Consider the following 20,705-nt stretch of genomic DNA (forward strand, 5'->3'; position numbering starts at 1 on the left):
ACAAACTTCCCTCTGTTTTATCTCTCTCTTACGCACACACAAACAGGCACATATCCGAATAAATTTTTTTCCCAGAGAAAAATCAGAACTCAATTTCTGATAATATTGTTTTCAATGCATACAATTTTATTACACAAAATGAACTTCTCTCTAGAAGCCAGACTACTTGTAAAATAAATTATTAAAAGGTATGATCACGGGGGCACCTAGGTGGCTCAGTTGGTTAAGCATCCGACTTCGGCTCAGGTCATAATCTCGCGGTTTGTGGGTTCGAGCCCCACGTCGGTCTCTGTGCTGACAGCTCAGAGCCTGAAGCCTGCTTCGGATTCTGTCTCCCTCACTCTTGGCCCCTCCCCTGCTCACACTCTCTCTCCATCTCTCAAAAATAAACATTAAAAAAAAAATTTTTTTAAAAAGGTATGCTCATGGAAAGTGTTTCCTTAATAACCGTCAACATGAGGAAAATTTAGTTCTGCATAATTCCTAACACAAAGCTTAGGCATTATAATTATCCTTTTCTTTATGTTAGAGGGATAAAGATCCACGTTAAAACTTATTTTAGCGTTATTACTGAAGTACTAAAAGTAGCAAAGGCCATGAGATCTATGACTGAAAAAAATTATTTACAATCTAAAAAAAAAATAAAACAATTGGACTAAAATATTGATAAAAATGGAAAATAAAGGTTAAAGCACATTCCTACAATATTACTCTTTGTGACATTAATTAATATCCAATGTTTTACACAAACACATTAAAACAATTGCAAAACATTTCTTATGTTGTTTTGTCTCCTTAGCTAGCATCAAAGGTAATATAATTTACATATAATATAGAGATCAATAAATATTTACCAATGACCATTCTGCTTTTCTCAGAGAATACATCCATTGTTCACAACATCATCCTGTTTGTCAGACTCAGTCACTTATAAATTTTTCAGGTTTGGGTGGGAGAGGCAAAATGAATACACAATAGTCCCCCCTAATCTGCAGGGAATACATCCTAAGACCCTCCAGTGGATGCCTGAAACCACAGACAGTATGGAACCTTATATATACTATGTTTTTTCCTATATATACATACCTACGGTAAAGTTTAATTTATAAATTAAGGCATAGTAAGAGATTAAGAACAATAATTAATAATAAAGTAGAACAACTATAACATTATACTGTAATAAGTTATGTGGATATCGTCTGTCTCTCTCGGAATGTCTCATACTATACTCACTTTCTTCTTTCTGTGAGGATGTGAGATAATGAAATGCCTACGTGATGAAACAAAGTGAAGGAAATGACATAGGCAGTTGATGTAGCCTCAGGCTACCATCGATCTCCTGACTGTACATCAGAAGGAAGATCATCTGCTTCTGAACTACCTCGGACTATGGGTAACCGAAACCAGGGAAAGCGAAACTGTGGAGAAGCAGGCTGGTACGTTCAACGGTTCATTCTGGTCCTTATTTCAAGAAATTGTTACCACCCTCATTCATTACTTAAAAAAAAAAAATGTTTTTATTTATTTTGAAAGAGACAGAGAGAGAGCGGGTGAGGACCAGAGAGAGAGAGACAGAGAATTCCAAGCAGGCTCCACGCTTATCACGGAGCCTGATGCGGGGCTCGATGTCACAACTGTGAGATCGTGACCTGAGCCGAAATCAAGAGCCAGACGCTTAACTGACTGAGCCACCCAGGCGCCCCTGTTACCAGTCTCATTTAAAAGGATACCCTTACTAATTCTTTTCACTGAAGGAGGCAGTTTTGTTACCTGTCACCTGGTGGTAAAGTCCCCTTTACCACCACCAAAAAGCTTTTGTAATTGTAACTTAAAACCGACAATCCTCTTCTGTCCAGTCACCAAATGGGATGAAATTGTCACCTTTATACTTTCTCTCCCCACACACTGAAGCAGAGCGGTCAACATGCTATAAATCATGCCATCACTGACCCTTAGCTGATATTATTATGTATCATGCTTAGTGTCATAACAGTTTCGTGTTCAGGATCAAAATAATTAGCACTGGAAGGACCAAAAAAATTTAGCTAGTTAAAATTTTTGTCACGTAGCATTTAGTTTGTTTGGTTTCATTTGTTTTATGTCTTTAATACTGAGCAACATGAACTAATCTGTTTCCCTTAGGAATGAGTTCATAAAAAAAAATCCGCCACATCTAGAACTAAACTCCATTTAAGGAAATCTGGATCCCCATACAATGACAGTGAAACTTTGGTCAGCCAATAATTACTAAAATTACGCTTTCAGATAAAAGAAGAAAGCTTCTTTCTCAACAATGAAAAAAATCAAACCTCATCAATGAAAAAAAGTCTGATGTTAAAATAAACGTTTTCATTCAGTATCTATAGCATGGCATGCACTAGAATTAACAGTGGGGACCAAAACCCTTACTGAATTTATACGGAAGAGACGATCATAAAATAATCAAATGAGCCACAATAAGAGCTATAAATAAAAGGTATGAAAAGTACTACACAATACTTTATTTATTTTTTTTTTTTAATTTTTTTTTCAACGTTTTTTATTTATTTTTGGGACAGAGAGAGACAGAGCATGAACGGGCGAGGGGCAGAGAGAGAGGGAGACACAGAATCGGAAACAGGCTCCAGGCTCGGAGCCATCAGCCCAGAGCCTGACGCGGGGCTCGAACTCACGGACCGCGAGATCGTGACCTGGCTGAAGTCGGACGCTTAACCGACTGCGCCACCCAGGCGCCCCCACAATACTTTAAAAGTACACTGTAGATAGCCATGACCTTGTTGTGTGTGTGTGTGTAGGGAAGTAGGGAGCAGGTCAGGGAAGGTCTATGTGAGGAAAGGGATATTTTAGCTGAGAGCTGAAGGAAAAAGAGGGATTTCCTTGGAGAAGAGGAGAAGGTAACAGTCTTTCACATCAAAGGAACTGTAGGTCTGATGGCCCTGAGGTAGAAAGGAATACAAGGAATTTGAGCAGTGAAAAGATCAGGGTGGCTGAAATACAGGGTGCCAGAACGTCAGAACAGGTAAACAGTGGCGCTGGAGAAGTGGCCAGAGACATAGGGTCATGTAGGCCCCGGGAGGGATTTTAATCTTTTTGGTTTTCATCACACAAGTGGCATTTGGATGGGTGTTTTTGAAAGACCAGTCTGAGCAATCAGGTAAGAAAAAGAAATAAAAGATACCTGAATAGGAAGAAAGAAAAAAAAGCAGATAGTCTTTATTTGCGGATGTTATGGAGACAGGGAAACTGAAGGGACCTCATGAGGAAAAATTTTTTCCTTTGCTTCTTTTCTGGCTTCTATTCTTGCTGAGGCCTGCACCCCTGCCCTCCACATGCCTTAATGTAAGTCCTCCTTATAAGGGACAAAGAGTTAACGATTTCTTTGGAGTCTTCTAGCACAACAGATAACATCTAAGGAATGACCAGGTCAGGCCGTCATGTGCATGTTCCAGACCACTGTCCCTGAACACCTTGATGCCAAGACCTTCTGGCTGTAGGGAATAAGTGACTTATGACAGACACCTGGATCCTGTCTTTGTTTTGACCAGTTCCGGGATGCCTGAGAAGACACGTGTACCAGACCACAAGCATCAATAAAAACCCCAGACCCCTAGCAAAGACTTCCTGTACTCCAACTGTACCTGCTCTCTCTCTCTATTCCTTCAATAAACTCTGCTTTCACCTCCTGATGGTTCAAGTTTGATTTCCATCCTGTGTGAAGCCAAAGACCATCTTGGCTGGTCCTGCGTGACTCCCTCTGGGTCCTTCGACCCAGCCTGCCTGCATCATCTTGGTGACCACAAAGGGACCCTCAGAAGAACAGCAGTATCCTCAGATTGAGTCTGCAAAGCACAATTTGGCTTTCAGGAACCGGTAAGTTCCTCCTCTGGGAAACAGTTGGTTTAACGCTGATGTAATTTTTGTCAGTGTGTAACTGGTCCATTCTCCAGTGGGGAAGGGAAACTGGAAAAACTGGTTGCAAACCTGCTCTCTTACTCTCTCAGCTCTGAAACTTTTTTTACTCTGGCTTCCAGACAACTTCAAGGCTGTTAGTTGTCGTGAGAGACTGAGTTGCTCAGCTCTGAAGAAGAGGGATGCAGGTTCCTCCCCGCTGAAAGGTGTTCTTAGGCAAATGAGGGCCAAGGGAAGTATCACAGATTATTCGAGATAGATAGTGGTCCCATAGAAACCACCCCCTCCTACTACAGTAGTTTTTGGCTCGCCCCAGGAAGCACACAGGTGGATTGGTCATCCAGGGCTCTGAGCCCCCATGGTGGTTCTGGGCTGCCACTGGGAGAAACCAAAGCAGAAAAGAGTGGAAGATAGGCCCTCGGCTGATCCACATTCGATCCACATTCAATCCACAACAGGTTTTTCCTAGAATAGAGTCCAAATCGTCTCTCCATCTCTCTTTCTCGATCACTTGCTCGCTCTCTTTTCCACTGCCGGGTGGATGTCTCCTCGTGGCAATTCTGGGATGCTGGAATGGTGTTGGGGACTGGTAGCCAATCCCACTGAGGACCCAAATCTTAGAATAAAGAAGTGGTCCTGGTGCCCCCAGTTGCACTGGGTTTTCCGCTTATAGGGATGACACATGGCAGGCTGGTCACTGCCACGTGGATGTCTCCTTGTTGGATGGGGGAGGAGACATGTGGCAAGCTGGAATCTTTTGCACCCTCTTGCTCACTATGCCTGACCCTATCACTCTGCTATACCTCTTTCTACCCCTCTGAATTTTCTCCTTTTTTGCCCTTTAAATTGTTCTCCTTGCCACTGCATAACTATATTCTCTGACCATAGTATTCTGCATTAGCGGGCTTCCCTATCCTTAAGAGATGATTTTTCCCCTTTTGGTTTCTAGGAAACTCCATGACTTCTATCCTACTCATTAGGCTGGGGCCACTGTGGCCAATGACTCCATGCTCTGCCTTAGATCTCTGGCATTGTGAACAACACTTTCCTAGAATCTTATCCTCCCATTGCCCCAGCCTGACTCCTTGATTATGGTCCTCAAAGGGGGCAACAGTGAGCATTCCAACGGATTCCGTTAGGATGTCTGTTACATAATTAGGCACACTTTATGTTGGATAAGTTGAAAAAGAAGAAGTTAATATTCTATTGTAATGAGGCTTGGCCCCAATATCCACTTGGGAGACCAAGAAATCTGGCCAGCAAATGGGACTTTGGATTACAATACCATTTTACAGCTTGATTTACCTTGTAAGAGGGAAGGGAAATGGAATGAAGTGCCTTCTGTGTTACCCTTTATGGTCCTGTATCAGGATCCCAAAGGACAATATAAAGGCTGCATGGCCCCAATTCCTAAATCAGCAGAGGCACCTGACATCATGGAACTGACTCTGGTGTTTGATCTGACTTGGGGGAACTTACAGATCTTATTATTGTCTCATTGTGGCACTGTAGAGAAGGGAATGAGACCGTGTATAGTTAAGCCAGTTATTTTGATAAGGGGAAGTAACTCAACGAAAGGATGAAAACCCAGCTCTCAGTGGAGCCTCTCTGGAGGTCCTCTGGTGGAGACTTTCCACCAGAGGTGGAAGTATACTCATACAGACCCCATTTCTCTGGAAGAGCAGTCATTGTGGGTTGTGCATTCATCCTGCAATCTGCAGCAGACATAAGGAGAAAATTACAGAAGGCAATTACTGGGCCCCAAACTCCTAGGAACCAACTGTTGAATATGGCTTTTGCCATCTTTAATAACAGAGACAGATCAGAGAAGGAGGATGAATTTGTCCAAAATAAATGCCATGCCCAGCTTTTGGCCATGGCATTGGGGAACCCTGCACTCCAGGATCACTTCATCTGGAAGCCTGTGAGGCCAGAGTCTGGCAAAGTCTCACAAAAAGCCAGGCCCCAATCAATGTGCCTTCTGTAAGATGGACGGCCACTGGAGAAAGGATCATTCCCACCTCAAAAGGAAGATGGGTCCAGTCCCAAAACCTCTATTGGCCAAAGTTATGGAGGACTGAAGGGGCCCGACCTCTCCTATGGCTCATCCCCGACATCTCAACATAACAAATCAGGAGCCAGGAGCCTCGGGTGATCCCTCATGTGGCAAGTAAGGAAATTTAATTTTTATTGGACATAGGAGCCACTTACTCTGTCCTGACTCAACACAATGGGCTTCTGTCCCAGCACTCTTGTACAGTTACTGGAATAGATAGATGGCCACAGGGGAGACCATTTACTTGTCTACCAGCTTGTGGCATGGACTCGCTCTTGCTCTCACAAAGCTTTCTCCGGATAGCTAAGTGCCTTACTCCTTTACCGGGGAGTGACTTCCTTGCTAAGCCACAAACTGCCATCCAAATAGGACTGACAGAACCAAATGCAGAGAAAACAAAGCTTATAACGATGAAGACGCCTAGACAGGCCAGTGGGAAATAACATTTATGCGTCAGATAGTATACCACGCCATACTGCAATCAGAATAATACCTGATGCAATGGGAAACAGAAGTTCCTGGGAGAGCCAGTAATATTTCACCCGTTCTTATCTCCCTAAGACCACATGTAGAATATCCTTGGAAAAGGCAAAGACCAGAGACACAAAAAGGTATTTGGCCTCTGATTAAGAAATTTTTGAGGGGTGCTGGGTGGCTCAGTCGATTAAGCATCTGATTTTGGCTTAGGTCATGATCTCACAGCTCAAGGGTCCGAGCCCCGTGTGAGGCTCTGTGCCGACAGCTCAGAGCCTGGAGCCTGTTTCAGATTCCACATCTCCCTCTCTCTCTGCCCCTCCCCTGCTTGTGCTCTGTCTCTCTCTCTCAAAAATAAACATTAAAATTTTTTTTTTAAAAAGAAAAATTTGAGGGGCGCCTGGGTGGCGCAGTCGGTTAAGCGTCCGACTTCAGCCAGGTCACGATCTTGCGGTCCGTGAGTTGGAGCCCCGCGTCAGGCTCTGGGCTGATGGCTCAGAGCCTGGAGCCTGTTTCCGATTCTGTGTCTCCCTCTCTCTCTGCCCCTCCCCCGTTCATGCTCTGTCTCTCTCTGTCCAAAAATAAATAAACGTTGAAAAAAAAAAATTTAAAAAAAAAAAAAGAAAAATTTGAAATATGGATTATTAACCCCTCGTCAGTCACCCCGCAATACCGCCATTCTATTAGTTAAGAAGCCAAATGGGGTGAAATGCTTTATCCAGGATTTATGGTCTCTAACCCTTATGCTATACTGACTCCAGCTCCTCCAGATACAAACTAGTTTATGATCTTAGATGTAAAGATCGTGTGCTTTCTTCTGCACACGAGAACACCCTGACTCCAATCTTTTTGTTTCCACATGGACTACCCCTGATACTTGTGAGATTTCCCAGTTGACCTGGACAGGGCTGCCTCAGGGCTTCTGAGACAGCCCGAATTTGTTGGGAGCACTTTAAAAAGGGAACTAGGGGATTTACAACTGATTAATGGAACGCTGCTTCAACGTGTGGATGATACATTGACTGCCAGCCCAACAGGAGGATTCTGACGAAAACACAATCCTCACCCTTAACTTTTTAGGACAGCGGGGGTGGAGAGTGTCTCCCCAGAAAGCCCAGGCTTCTAAGGAGAAGGTTCAACATGCGGGCTACATTCTCACTCCAGAGGCACGGACATGGATGAGCCCAGGACAGAAAACTGGCCATACTGTATATTTGAGTACCTCAAACCAAAAGGCAGTTAAGAGCCTTCTTAGGCATGGTAGCTTTTTGTTGCATTTGGATTCCCGGGGTTGGCCTTATGGTCAAACTCCTTTATAGAGTATTACAAGGAAGTGAGTTAGAACCCCTGGAATGGAATGATGACTGCCACCAAGCCTTCAAAGGTCTGAAGAAAAAAAAAATGCTGAGCACTGCTCCTGTCTTGGGGCTCCCAAACCTGGGAAAGCCCTTCACCTTGCGTGTGTGAGAAAGGAGAGGAAGAGCCTTGGGCGTCCTAACTCCTAACTCAAAACTCAGACCTGTTGCTAGACCAGTGGCTTATTTCCCCAAAGTTAGATCTGGTAGCAGAAAGCTGGCCAGGATGTTTATGAGCAGTGGCTGTGACTGCCCCGCTAGCTGGAGAAGCTAGCATCTTTATGCTAGGACAACATCTGGATGTCATGATCCCACATCAAGTCCAAGGGGTTTTAGAGGTCAGGACATGAATGGTTACGAGGAGGGAGATTTTTGAGGTATCAAGCCCTCCTCCTTGACACCCCTGATGTAACTAACCCTCAGGTCGTGTCAAGGTTTCAACCTAGTTACTCTATTACCTGATGAAGGCAAGCAAGCAGGGGCTTCCAATCTATACCTGTGTGGATATTACAGAACAAGTGTATTCAAGCCGGCCTCATTTAAAGAACAAAACTTTGTCCAACCCAGAGGCTGAATGGCCTTCAGACAGAAGGAGCTTTATGCATGAGGGAACCAGAAAAACCAGGTAGGCTATTATCAGCCGATAGGGTATGACCGAGGCAAAAGACTTCAGCACAAAAGCCCAAACTAATTGCTTTAATCCGAGCGCTACAACTACGTAAAGAGTTAAGTATATATACTGCTTCTAAATATGGCTTCTTAATAGTTCATGCTCATGCAGCCATCTGCAAAGAACGGGGACTATTAAATTCAAAAGGCTCCCCTATAAAACACAAAGAGAAAATGTTTAACATGATTAGGTGCTATACGGCTTCGTTAGGAGATGGCAGCTGTGTACTATAAAGGACACCAAACAGACCAAACCACGATGAGTAAAGGAAACAATTTTGCGGATAGACTAGCAAGAGTGGCGGCAAGGAAGGAAGAGCTTGCTACACGGGTCTTAGCTCTAATTCCAGAAAACTCCTCTACAAGAAATAAGCCCAAACTATACTCCCTCTGAGGCTCAATGCGCCTCACAGAGGGATCTGAAATGGATTCAAAGGGAAGGTATATATTGAATAACATGTATGTACTCCCCAAGGCATCGCAATGGAAAATAATTAAGCCTTCTTCCGCCACTCCCGGTGCCGCTTGTGTGCTCGCTCGGTGTGGACACAGTACCTCTTGGGGGAAGCGGCAGCTGAGGGGACGCCGGCGCTCTCCATGGCCAACGAAAAGCCCAAGCAAGAAGTCACGACTAAGAACAATGATCATATTAATTTGAAGGTGGCAGGGCAGGATGGTTCTGTGGTGTACTTTAAGATTAAGAGGCATACGCTACTCAGTAAACTGATGAAAGCCTACTGTGAGCGGCAGGGTTTGTCAATGAGGCAGGTCAGGTTCCGATTCGATGGGCACCCGATCAAGGAAACGGACACACCTGCACAGCTGGAAATGGAGGACGAAGACACAATTGATGTGTTCCAGCAGCAGACAGGAGGTGGCTACTAAACAGGGATCCCGCCACTTTACTCTAGAACTCGGTTCCTCCAGACCAAGAAGATAGGCTCAATTAGAAAACCACAATTCGGTTCTACCACATCATGACTACTACAGTACAACTTTCTCTGTTCCTTCATTTTCCCTTCCCCGTTCCTTTATTGTACATAGAGCAACTGTGTATGTGCACAACCACATTGCATTTGTTTTTAACTAAACGGTCAATGGTATGTTTTGACTGACATCAAGTGGGGAAAAATACTGGTTCCGTGAAAATATCCCTTTTCTCCATTAGTAGCTTGCTCCTTCAGCTCTTATCTTTATATTCGAGTAAGTTGTTTTGCTCTCGTGGTTTAACAAAAAAAGAAAAACATAAAAATCTTTGCCCACGATCGTGCGAAGAATTTTAATGCCCTTTATTTGTGATTGTGAAAGCAGTGATAATTTTATAACTTTTTTGTATGTAGGTATTACATGTAGGGCAATCTGTCTCTAAGTAAGGATAAACTACTCTAAAAGAAATGGATCCTAGGGGCGCCTGGGTGGCTCAGTGGGTTGAGCTTCCCGACTTCGGCTCAGGGCATGATCTCACGGTCCGTGAGTTCAAGCCCCACATCGGGCTCTTTGCTGACAGCTCGGAGCCTGGAGCCTGTTTCGGGTTCTGTGTCTCCCTCTCTCTGACCCTCCCCTGTTCATGCTCTGTCTCTCTGTGTCTCAAAAATAAACACTAAAAAAAATTTTTTTAAAGAAATGGATCCTAGATAGTTTTCCCTTCAAGTCAAGGCATCTTGTTGTTTAAATAAACTTCTTGTTTAAAATGAAAAAAAAAAAAAAAAGAATTAAGCAAATACATGACTCCACCCACTTTGGTGGAGACACTATGGAAAATCTATTGCATCAAGTATTCAGAGGAAAGAATCTAACCAAGACTATAAGAAAAGTTACCAGAGCATGTGAGATTTGTGTCAAAAATGACCCAAGGTCCAATCCTATGCCTTTCCTCTTGATTAAGCCAGTTGAACATACAAACACTTACCCTGGGAAAGACTGGCAAATTGACTTCACTCAAATGCCACCCTATCTGGGATATAAGTATCTGTTGGTTTATGTGAGTACATTTACAGGGTGGGCAGAGGCCTTCCCTGTAGGATAGAAAGAGCTTTAGAGGTTTCTAAGACCTTTTTGAAGAGGTGCCTGCGTGGCTCAGTCGGTTAAAGGACTTCAGCTCGGGTCGTGATCTCACAGTCCGTGAGTTTGAGCCCTGCATCGGGCTCTCTGCTGTCAGCACAGAGTCTGCTTCAGATCCCCTGCCTCCCTCTCTCTGCCCCTGCCCAGCTTGCGCTCTCTCTCTCTCAAACTAAACAAATATTTAAAAAAAAAAAAAAAAAAAAAAAAAGACCTCATTAAAGGAAGTCATACCTAGGTTTGGACTTCTCCAGAATCTGCAAAGTGATAATGGCCCCTCTTTTGCTGCTAAAATAACACAACAATTATCAGTGACTCTAGGGATCTGCTATCAACTCCATGCCTCATGTAGGCCTCAATCCTCAGGAAAAGTGGACAAAACGAACCATATCCTTAAACGAACTCAGGCAAAGGAACTTGTGAAACATGGTAACAGATGTTACTGATGCTTTGCTAAGTGGTTCCAAGGAGGAGTCTTAAATTGGGCCCCTTTAAATTAAAATATAGAAGACCTTTTCTCACTGCAGCTCTATGGTTTGCTGAGGAAACCAACAAAATTTTAAAATATATTAGTAGTCTGGGTAAAGTACTAGTCTCTCCAAAAGCATGGAAATAAAATACTTCCATATCCCACTGAAGACAAGCAGTCTGTGCCAATACTAGCAGGAAGGTACCATTCAAAACAAGGAAAAGGGGGTCAACTGAAGATCAGCTCGAACCACAGTGGGAAGGGCCCTGTCAAGTTTGACTCAGCACCCCCACAGCAGTAGAGTCAAACTATCTCCAGCTGGGTTCACTTGTCCAGAATCAAACCTATCTCTCCTGAGTCTTTACAGGAGCCAACTTTGATACCGCTTCCAAGGGAAGAAGGAGACACATATGCCTGTGAGTCTGTCAACGATTTAAAATATCTTTTCAAGAATATACCTGCTGCAGTGTCTACCTGAAGCTCCTAGCACCTACCCATTCCTGAGAACCCGAGGAAAAACCCCAAGTTGCTGCTCTGAAGGACCAATAAGTAAGGCTCGATGAAGCTTTTAAAATCTTTCACTTTTCTGAGTTTACTCTTTCCGTACCTAGCTCTAGGGAAATTAAACGGCCCCAATTTATTTTTGCAATGGGCTCAAAACTACGCTGATAAGTTACAAAAAAGTTCCTGCTGGATTTGTGGCCTCCTCCCTTTATCCAGCACCTCAGGCCTCCCTTGGTGGGTTTCTCCTTTGCAAGGCACAGACTGGCATTACTTATGCCAATACATAGAAGATATGGTTTTCAGCCCAAATACGAGCATATATAGTGACATCTCTATCACTAACAGAAAGGTTTCTTATTGGCCTATGGTAAATACCACCTGGAATTCCCCAGGCCATGAAAGACCTTTTTCCTACACCCAGACTGCCAAAATCATGAATGAATATGCCAACGCTAATATTGAAAATAAAAAAGCATTGTGGGGAACAATTAAGCCTAACAATATGAGATATACTGATGATGGCTATTTTCAAGTATGGGATGAATTTATGTGGCTTACTCCTACCATAGGTCACTTAAATCAGAGAGCTCTTTTGTGTTGGGAGCAAAGAAATCATACCTATGATGCCTGGCCTAACAGTACCCGTGAATTAGGATGGCTCTCCCAAAGAGACTGTAACCATACCATTGTTTTACAAGCAACTGACTGGTTTGCCACTGACTGGTTCAGACGGCCAAGCATCAGGTGGTTGGCACCTAATGGAACTCAGTGGCTGTGTGGCGCAAATTTGTGGCCCTGGCTACCTCCTGGATGGATAGGGCGCTGTACCCTGGGCTTTCCCTGGATGCAAGGGAGTTGGCATAAAGAAATACCGAAGCCTGCAAATTATCCCTATCTACTTCATCGCTGGACACGGTCAGTCTTCCACTGGTATGATCACCTGTTAAGTATTTTCGTGCCTCAACTGGGAATAGAAGACATAATATGGCATGTAGAGGCCCTCACAAACTATACCACAAAAGCCCTTAATGATTCTATGCGGGGACTGTCGCTGTTAAATTCTGAAGTTACATTAATGAGAAAGGCTGTATTACAAAATAGGATGGCCTTAGACATACTCACAGCAGCTCAGGGAGGAACCTGTGCTATCGTTAAAACTGAATGCTGCGTATACATCCCAGATAGCTCAGCTAACATATCCGACGTTTTGGCTGACATGCGCACCCAAATTGAAGCAATGTCTGACGCCTCTGGTTCCCTCAATGATTGGATTTCTTCCTGGTCTAGTGGAGGTATATGGGCTTGGTGGAAAAAACTTCTTTTACTAGCAATAGCAGTAGTTATGCTAGCGTTTTTTCTCTGCTGTGGGGGCTACTGTTGTTGCATGCTCTGCATGAATATGTCAGAAAAATTATCAGAACGGGTGCTCTTTAGGAGCCATTTTATTCCCAGGTTGAAGCCTCACGTACACCTTTGACAATCCACAACTAGAGGCCCTTCATTTAATTGGGATTTTTATACCTCCCAGTAGGTAGGGTCTTCGATCCCTTTCAGCCTGAAGAAGCTACAGAAGACGAGACCTTCACCCTTCAACACCCCTTAAGAATAAGGAGGATAAAAATCCCATAGCAGGCAATGAGACAGGGAAACCGAAGGGATACCATGAGAAAAAAGTTGGTTTTCTTTTTCATTTTGCTTCTTTTCGGGCTTCTGTTCTCGCTAGGACCTGCCCTGCCTTAACATATGTCCTCCTCGTAAGGCACAGAGTTAATGATTTCTTTGGAGTCTTCTAGCACAATACATAACATCTAAGGAGTGACCAGGCAAGGCCATTATGTGCATATGCCAGACCACTGTCACTGAACACCTTGATGCCAAGACCCCCCCCGGCTCCATGGAATAAGTGATTTATGCTGGTCGCCTAGACCCTGTCTTCCTTCTGACCGGTTTGGGGATGCCTGAGAAGACATGTGCACCAGATCCCAGTCGTCAATAAAACCCAAGGCCCCAAGCAAAGACTCCCTCTTTTCCTTTCTGAGTCTCGCAGACACTCCGTGTGTATCTGCTCTCTCTCTCTCCCTTCAATAAACTCTGCTTTCACCTCCTGCTGGCTTGTGTTTGATTTCCATCCTGTGTGAAGCCAGGGACCCTCTTGGCTTATCCTGTGGGACCCCTTCTGGGTCCTCAGGCCCAGGCTGCCTGCATTAATATGAACTTACACATAAAAAAATCCTGAAGACTCCACCAAACACCACTAGCGCTAACTAATCAACCAATTCGGTAAAGTTGCAGGAAACAGAAACCAACATAGAGAAAGCAGCTGCATTTCTATACACTAGGAACAAAGCATCTGAAAACAATAAGGAAAACAATCCCATTTACATTAATATCCAAAACAATAAAATACTAAAGAATAAATTTAACCAAGTGGATGAAAGATCTGTACACCGGTAAGATTTTGATGAACGAAACTGCAGAAGACACAAATGAAAAAATACCCCTAATTCATCAGAAGAAATAACATTGTTAAAATGTCCTATTACCAAAAGCCATCTATAGATGCAATGCCATCCCTGTCAAAATTCCAATGGCATTTTTTACAGAAATAGAAAAACCAATCCTAAAACTTGTATAGAGACACAAAAGATCCTGAATAGCCAAAGCAATCTTGAGAAAGAACAACAAAGCTGGAGGCATTACACTTCCTGATTTCAAACTATACTTCAAAGCTACAATAATCAAAACCATATGGTACTGGCATAAAAACAGACACATAGGCCAATGGAAGAGAATCAAGAGCACAGAAGTAGATCCCTATATATTTGACAAGGGAGCCAAGAATATTCAATGCAGAAAGGTTAGTACTTCAAAAAATGGTGCTCGGAAACCAGATAATCACAATGCAGAATGAAATTGGACCCTACCTTATGTTACTCACAAAAGTGAACTTAAAATGGATGAAAGACTTAAATTTAAGACTTGAACCATAACACTCATAGAAGAAACATGGAGGGGCATCTGGGTGGCCCCGTTGGATAAGCGTCCGACTTCGGCTCAGGTCATGATCTCACGGTTTGTGAGTTCGAGCCCCGAACTGGGCTCTGCACTAACAGCGCGGAGCCTGCTTGGGATTCTCCCTCTCTTCCTCTCTCTCTGCCCCTCCCCTGCTCACTCTCTCTCTCTCAAAAATAAAGAAACTTAAAAAATACATATATGGAGAAAATCTCCTTGACATTGGTCGTGGCAGTGATTTCCTGGATATGATGCCAAAAGCACAAGGAACAAAAGCAAAAATAAATGAGACTCCATCAGAGCTGAGTTTGCTTACTTATTTGTTTACTGACTTGGTTGGAACATTTTATTGACGCTTATTTCTCTCCAGTGTGCAACCTCTGATGTATCTTAGAGGGCACAGTCTTGCGTGGACAGTCACTCCTCGATGACACAGGTTTTAGCACGGTTCTCCTTAATGGTCTCTTTCTCTGACCCCTCTGCTAAGCTTTCTGCCCCTGTTGGTATCACAACCACATGTTAGGCTCTACTGATTGACAGGTGATTGCTCTATTGTTTTTAACAACATCCTGAGGCATAAATTGTACCAGTCTGATCCCACTGAATTTTGAATCCTTTACAGAAGTCATTTTTGAGGCCAGTCTTTGAAACATGTTTCAACCCCAGCAAGACTTTTCTTAGCTGTCTCTTTCTGTTTCTCTGGGAAACAAGGTGGCTTCTGGTTTAGCTAGTTGCTTGTATGAAATTAATTGCCTCCTCTTAATCGTCTATTATTAAAATCTCCATTGTTTTAGAGAACCCCATCAGGCTTGCACTTTCCCACGTTCCATTTTTTTTTAATGTTTGAGAGAGAGAATGAGAGAGAGAGAGAGAGAGACTCTCCCCCCAGTAACCTCTGGTTGGGGACAGGAACATCTGGTGTTCTCAGCTTGCCTCTCTCAGTGAGGAACTGCCACTCCATGAGCAAACCGGGGCGAGGTATATTCAGCCTGTTGAGAGCAGGTAGCGTATTTGGAGCGGAGGCCTGCCTGAGAGTGGAGGCTAGGTGGAAGAAGGGAGCCTCTGACTTCTTGCCAGCAATATTCTGGAAGTTCGCATCTGCAACAAAGAGCTAAAGGATATGAGAAAAACTGGCCACCTACACTTTCTGTAGAGACACTGTAGCCCTTGACTGGAAGTTAGAGGGGAAGGTAACCCCATCTTCTAGGTCACGGTCAGATGAACTGAAGCTTCTGTCACGTTGATCTGGGGGCAAGGGGAGGCAGAGAGCATGTCATGGCTCAAGTGACAGAGACGGTTCTTACTGGGATTTAGTAGCCTTTCTTGAATCTTTTTTTTTTTTTTTTCTGACTTGATGTATTACCTTAGGACTGTCTTCAGACACCTGAAATCTTTTTTAAAACATTTGTTTATTTTGAGACAGAGAGAGAGAATGAGCAGGGGAGGGACAGGGAGAGAGAAAATCCCGAGCAGGCTCCACACTGTCAGCGCAGACGCAGGCTTGACCCCACAAACCGTGAGATCACGACCTGAGCCGAAATCAGGAGTAAGACACTTAACAGACGCCCCTAAATATTTTTGTTCCTAAGATAATTTTCACTAGTTAGGGTTTTTCTGCTGGCAATGGTTCCATGGAGCTCCTTATGCTGCCATTCCAAAAGTGATCATATCCACTCAATTTTCTTAAGGTTAGAGGTTGTCAGTAAAATAACACTAATATATAAACGAATCATTAACTTTACCTGTATATTTGAAATTTTACTGATTACTAACAATTAGGCGCTGGGGTACATATCAGTCACATAAGTAAATAAATTCAGACGTTTGTGTTTTCTAAATTTTAATACCTATTTTTATATTAAAATGGAACTTTAGGTCTTTATTTTTTATCACATATTTGAAATCATTAAAGTTCTCTTAAAATTATTTTTAGGTTATTACAAATATTAATTTTATAAATGAAGTCTTTGGATTTCAGTTCTGGGAATGAATACTTAATTAAAACTTGAGAAATTCTTATTTTACTCTATCTTTTTCTTAAACAGATGCACACTACCACCACTATCATCGACAGAAATCTGCTAATCCAAACAGCTGGAACTGATTTATATTTAACCAAGCTGATATTACTATGTGAAAACTAGGTATCTTCTCCATGGCATTTATTTTGACACTCAAAATCAAATTATTAATATAGATGTGTGATCTTTAAAAAAAACAAAGAATATCATCTACACAATTCTATATCATGACTTCTTTTCTACCTATAATAAGATGTTTTAGTTTCACTGGATATAAAAAAGACTTAGGTAAGGACCCGAACATCTACAACATCAGCATGTGAGGTGATCAAAGAGTAATCAAGACACTTCAAACTGACTTCAAAACGTTTAATTATTTATTCAATACTTTTAACAGAAAAGTATCATGTAAAATGTTGTTTCTAAACACCGTGGGACGGCTTCAGCATGAATGTGACCCCTAGGTTAAGAATCTGTGCCTGTACCTGTCCTTGTGCTAGCAGATAGGACCAAAACAAACAGTCCACGCACTCACTTGAGAACTCTTACTCTCCCACCCAATCCCATATAAGAAAAAAAGTTAACCTGATTCTAAACTTAACGACATTTGGGGCGCGTGGGTGGCGCAGTCGGTTGAGCGTCCGACTTCAGCCAGGTCATGATCTCGCGGTCCGTGAGTTCGAGCCCCGCGTCAGGCTCTGGGCTGATGGCTCAGAGCCTGGAGCCTGTTTCTGATTCTGTGTCTCCCTCTCTCTCTGCCCCTCCCCCATTCATGCTCTGTCTCTCTCTGTCTCAAAAATAAATAAAACGTTGAAAAAAAAATAAAAAAAAAATAAATAAACTTAACGACATTTGATTAAAAAATGAACATGGCTTGAATTTTGGCAGAATTCAGCTAACAACAGAGAATTCGGCTAAAGTATGCTGAGTTAGAGCACTTAAAACAAGAACATTAGACGCTTTGATTTTTCAACTTACCTGATATAAATAGTCTTCAAATACAAAATAATAATCATCATTGCTTGCTGTCAACTTCACATCCTATAATTAAAGGTAGAGAGTCCTGAAAAGAACCTAAAGGTATAGGTCTATAGTACTATGATATAAATGCAATATCTAGAAACAATACTGCAATGATCTTACTTATGTATGATTATAAATGTCTCAATCAGATTTCATCATTGCTATAAATATACTTTATATGTACTTTATAAGTAATTTATACTTATAAGTATATAAGTATACTTTATATACTTTATACATATACTAATATATGTGACACATTATTACACCTCAAATTGCTTACAACCTTTTAGGTTCCATTAGTAATTCCGGATTATTTATTTCAATATTTATCTTCTTTAAATCTAATATTTAATCTTATTTAAATCTAGTATTTAAGTGTCTTAATGTTGGAAAAACAGATACAATCATAACATCCAGAAGTAATCATAACAATCTGGCCCGAAATTAGTTCCCAAATCATCCTCTACTGTTCAAGTTTACATTCTTGACATTCCCTTGAAATACCAAACATCTTCCACCCCTTTGTGATTATTCATTTGCAAGTCATTGCATATTACCCACCAAACAAATGTTTATCTTCAAGAAGTCTATAGTCTTACCAGCAAGAATACACACACAGTAAAAATATGGGAACAGTTACAAAGAAATATTAAAGAAATCCAAGATAATATTGCTCAGTCTACAAATTTCAACCAGGCTGTTGAGCAAAGGATCCATTAAGGGAGGAGGAAATGGGTCATGGATGCCTCTGGAAGGCGTGAATGCGCTCTAAGTCTAGAAAAAGTTAATTATAAAGACACAAATTAAGAGGAAAGAGGCTAGTCTTCTATCAGAAGACAACATGGGCAGAGGGGATGATATTGCCCCTAAGGGGGTGAGAATTAGTTCTCGGAAGCCAAAAAGTTTTACATATTATAATGGTTTATGGACCTCCAAAGCTTGTCTCTGTCCAACAAAATTTTATTCTTTGGTATTTAATTTTTTTATATTAGAGAAAAATTAATGTTTTCTCTTTAGGGAGTTGATGATAAAGAAAAGGTTGAGAAACACTGGTATAGTAAATGATGGAAAACTATAGAAGGTGTGGCTACCACACAACTTTTGTGGGAAAAAAAATATAGTCCAGAGAGAACCATTTAATAATTTAGCTTAGGGAAGGTTTAATGATGTTCCAAATTTAGTGCTGCCTTGTTCCATTCATTCTTTTAACCACTAACATAATCTTACTTTATTTTCAGATAGATTAAAAATTAGTGTTTGCCATATGAAACTGTCATGAAATTTCAAATAATTATCTTAAATGCCCATTCCCTTAAAAGCTGACTTTAATAACATTTGGAGTTGCTCCAACGAGATCAGCAAAGCTCAACACATACAAGTCAGAACAACCAGAGACAGGTATCTTCCTAAAAATATTCATGCTGTGGACAGTCAGGATTGATTCTACCAAAACTTACATCCATTTCTCAGATACAAACTGGTTACCTCTTTCTCACAACAGATTTTCTTTACTGATTCAAACTGAAACTCATGTTCGCAGCAAAGAGAATCCTCAGCTAGCACTCCCTGATTTTCTGAACTTCTTCCCTTTTTGGGCTTCTTTCATTTGAATAGAAAAGAGGTTGAAAGGTCTTAAAGTCCAAAAGATCTCTTACGCTGTTGCTAAAATAATCCCCTGAGCACGACTCTTTGACCTTAAACTTAACAATAGTACCTGTGATCCAAATCTACATAAAACTTCTGAGAGAGTCAAGACTTTGCTTCCTGTAGAGAATAGTGATTTAAAAAGTATGGTTGTGAAGTCAAATCACCTCCATTCAAATCTTGGCTTTGCTACTTAATATGGGAATTTAATTAATTTCCCTAATCTTTCTTCACTTCCTTCATCTATAAAACAGTAAAATAACAGTACTTCCTATTTTGCTATAACGCGTGTCAACATGTGGCTGGTGGGTAAGGGAACGCTGTCTGTTACAACATGGAAATTGTGGTGGTTCACATGCAACTTTTCTTTTAAACAGGGGAGCCAGGATGGCAAGAGTAGAATTACAGCCTTCAGCAACAAAGAAAAAATGCCTTCAGCTCAGCTGCTGTACAGGCATGAGACCTCATAATCGTATTTCCAGAAAATTCAAAACGAATGATTATACAAGGGGATCCCTCTGCAGAGAGCCATACCCCTGGCCCTGCACGTCCCTTAGCTGCTAGACTCCCTCTTGTGCCCACCTTCACAGCAGCCCCAGGGGCCCAGCACACCACTTCCGTCTGCATTAGTTTAGCATTTCTACTTTATTATATTTGTACATTTTCAATAGCTTCTGTAGGAGCAGCCTGTCTGAGTTGTCTAATGCATCTTCCAAACTAGCAGTAATTGTTTTTGTTAGTACTCTGGTTACAAAGTTGCAAAATTACCTCAATCCTATTTTTCCCATAAGCTCTATTATCTTTAATGCATGATTTTACAGAATGTAAGGCTTTTTCCCCCCGGGGGGGGGGGCCGGGGGGAATGCATTTATCTATAAATGATACCTAAGTGCTGGTATCTGCTACTGTTAAGGGTAGTTTTTAGGATCCTAAACAATTTACATAAAGAGTTTGGAACACTGTATGGCACATAGTAAACAGTCATTAAATGCTAGTAGCTACTATTTTTATTAACCTTGGTCACGTTCCACCCACAAAAATCTTCAGATACTCCATGTGTAACTTTCTCTCCCCCATTCCTGACAGATGAACTAATATGCCCTCCTTCTCTATCTTACAAGTTCTAAATTAAAAATACACAAGTCTTTTCAATAGCCCAATTATTAATCCAGAATCAGTCATATCCTATATCATGCTTACACCATCAACATCTCAACCCTCAACTTGGTATCAGATGCTTGGACACAAAAACTCAGTGTATCCCGATCATGAAACTTGAGATGTGCTTAACCATATGGCTAGAAACTATAAAAAATTAAAAATGAAAAAAGACTTCAATACAAGAGAATAAACAAGTAGGCCCTAAAGAATCATGATAAATAAGATAAAAATATCAGTCTGATTTTGACTCTGAAAAATATAGTCTGATTTTCCTTTCAGTTGCATTTTTATTTGGTCTCTGTGGATAACTTGAATTTATAGGAATAAGAAATGTTACCATTCTTTTA

The 20,705-nt window shown here is 41.7% G+C and overlaps 3 protein-coding genes across 7 annotated transcripts in view; 2 read left to right on the forward strand and 1 right to left on the reverse strand.

Moving 5' to 3' along the window:
* The window catches only part of TBC1D19 (TBC1 domain family member 19), a 152,347-nt gene that overhangs the window by 45,852 nt on the left and 85,790 nt on the right, over window positions 1-20,705 (reverse strand). For all 4 annotated transcript variants that reach the window (XM_047857045.1, XM_047857048.1, XM_047857047.1 and 1 more), the window contains one exon: window positions 17,506-17,568. In XM_047857045.1, the coding sequence (XP_047713001.1) occupies window positions 17,506-17,568 (63 nt within the window). The remainder of the gene's footprint in view (window positions 1-17,505; window positions 17,569-20,705) is intronic.
* LOC125164373 (small ubiquitin-related modifier 2-like) lies at window positions 9,061-9,348 on the forward strand. Of its 2 annotated transcripts, XM_047857051.1 has the most exons (2): window positions 9,061-9,231; window positions 9,286-9,348. In XM_047857051.1, the coding sequence occupies exons 1-2, from the start codon at window positions 9,061-9,063 to the stop codon at window positions 9,346-9,348; spliced, it is 234 nt and encodes a 77-aa protein (XP_047713007.1). The 2 variants fall into 2 exon arrangements, with proteins under 2 accessions (XP_047713007.1, XP_047713006.1); XM_047857050.1 differs by having other exon boundaries at window positions 9,061-9,348.
* Window positions 11,550-12,971, forward strand: LOC125164372 (endogenous retrovirus group PABLB member 1 Env polyprotein-like). Its single transcript, XM_047857049.1, has one exon. The coding sequence runs from the start codon at window positions 11,550-11,552 to the stop codon at window positions 12,969-12,971; it is 1,422 nt and encodes a 473-aa protein (XP_047713005.1).

This window comes from Prionailurus viverrinus, chromosome B1 (assembly GCF_022837055.1).
Source record: "Prionailurus viverrinus isolate Anna chromosome B1, UM_Priviv_1.0, whole genome shotgun sequence".
NCBI lineage: Eukaryota > Metazoa > Chordata > Mammalia > Carnivora > Felidae > Prionailurus > Prionailurus viverrinus.

Excerpts from the sequence above, each read along its gene's own strand:
- LOC125164373 (XM_047857050.1), top strand. The coding sequence starts at position 9,061 with ATGGCCAACGAAAAGCCCAAGCAAGAAGTCACGACTAAGAACAATGAT.
- LOC125164372 (XM_047857049.1), top strand. The coding sequence starts at position 11,550 with ATGAAGCTTTTAAAATCTTTCACTTTTCTGAGTTTACTCTTTCCGTAC.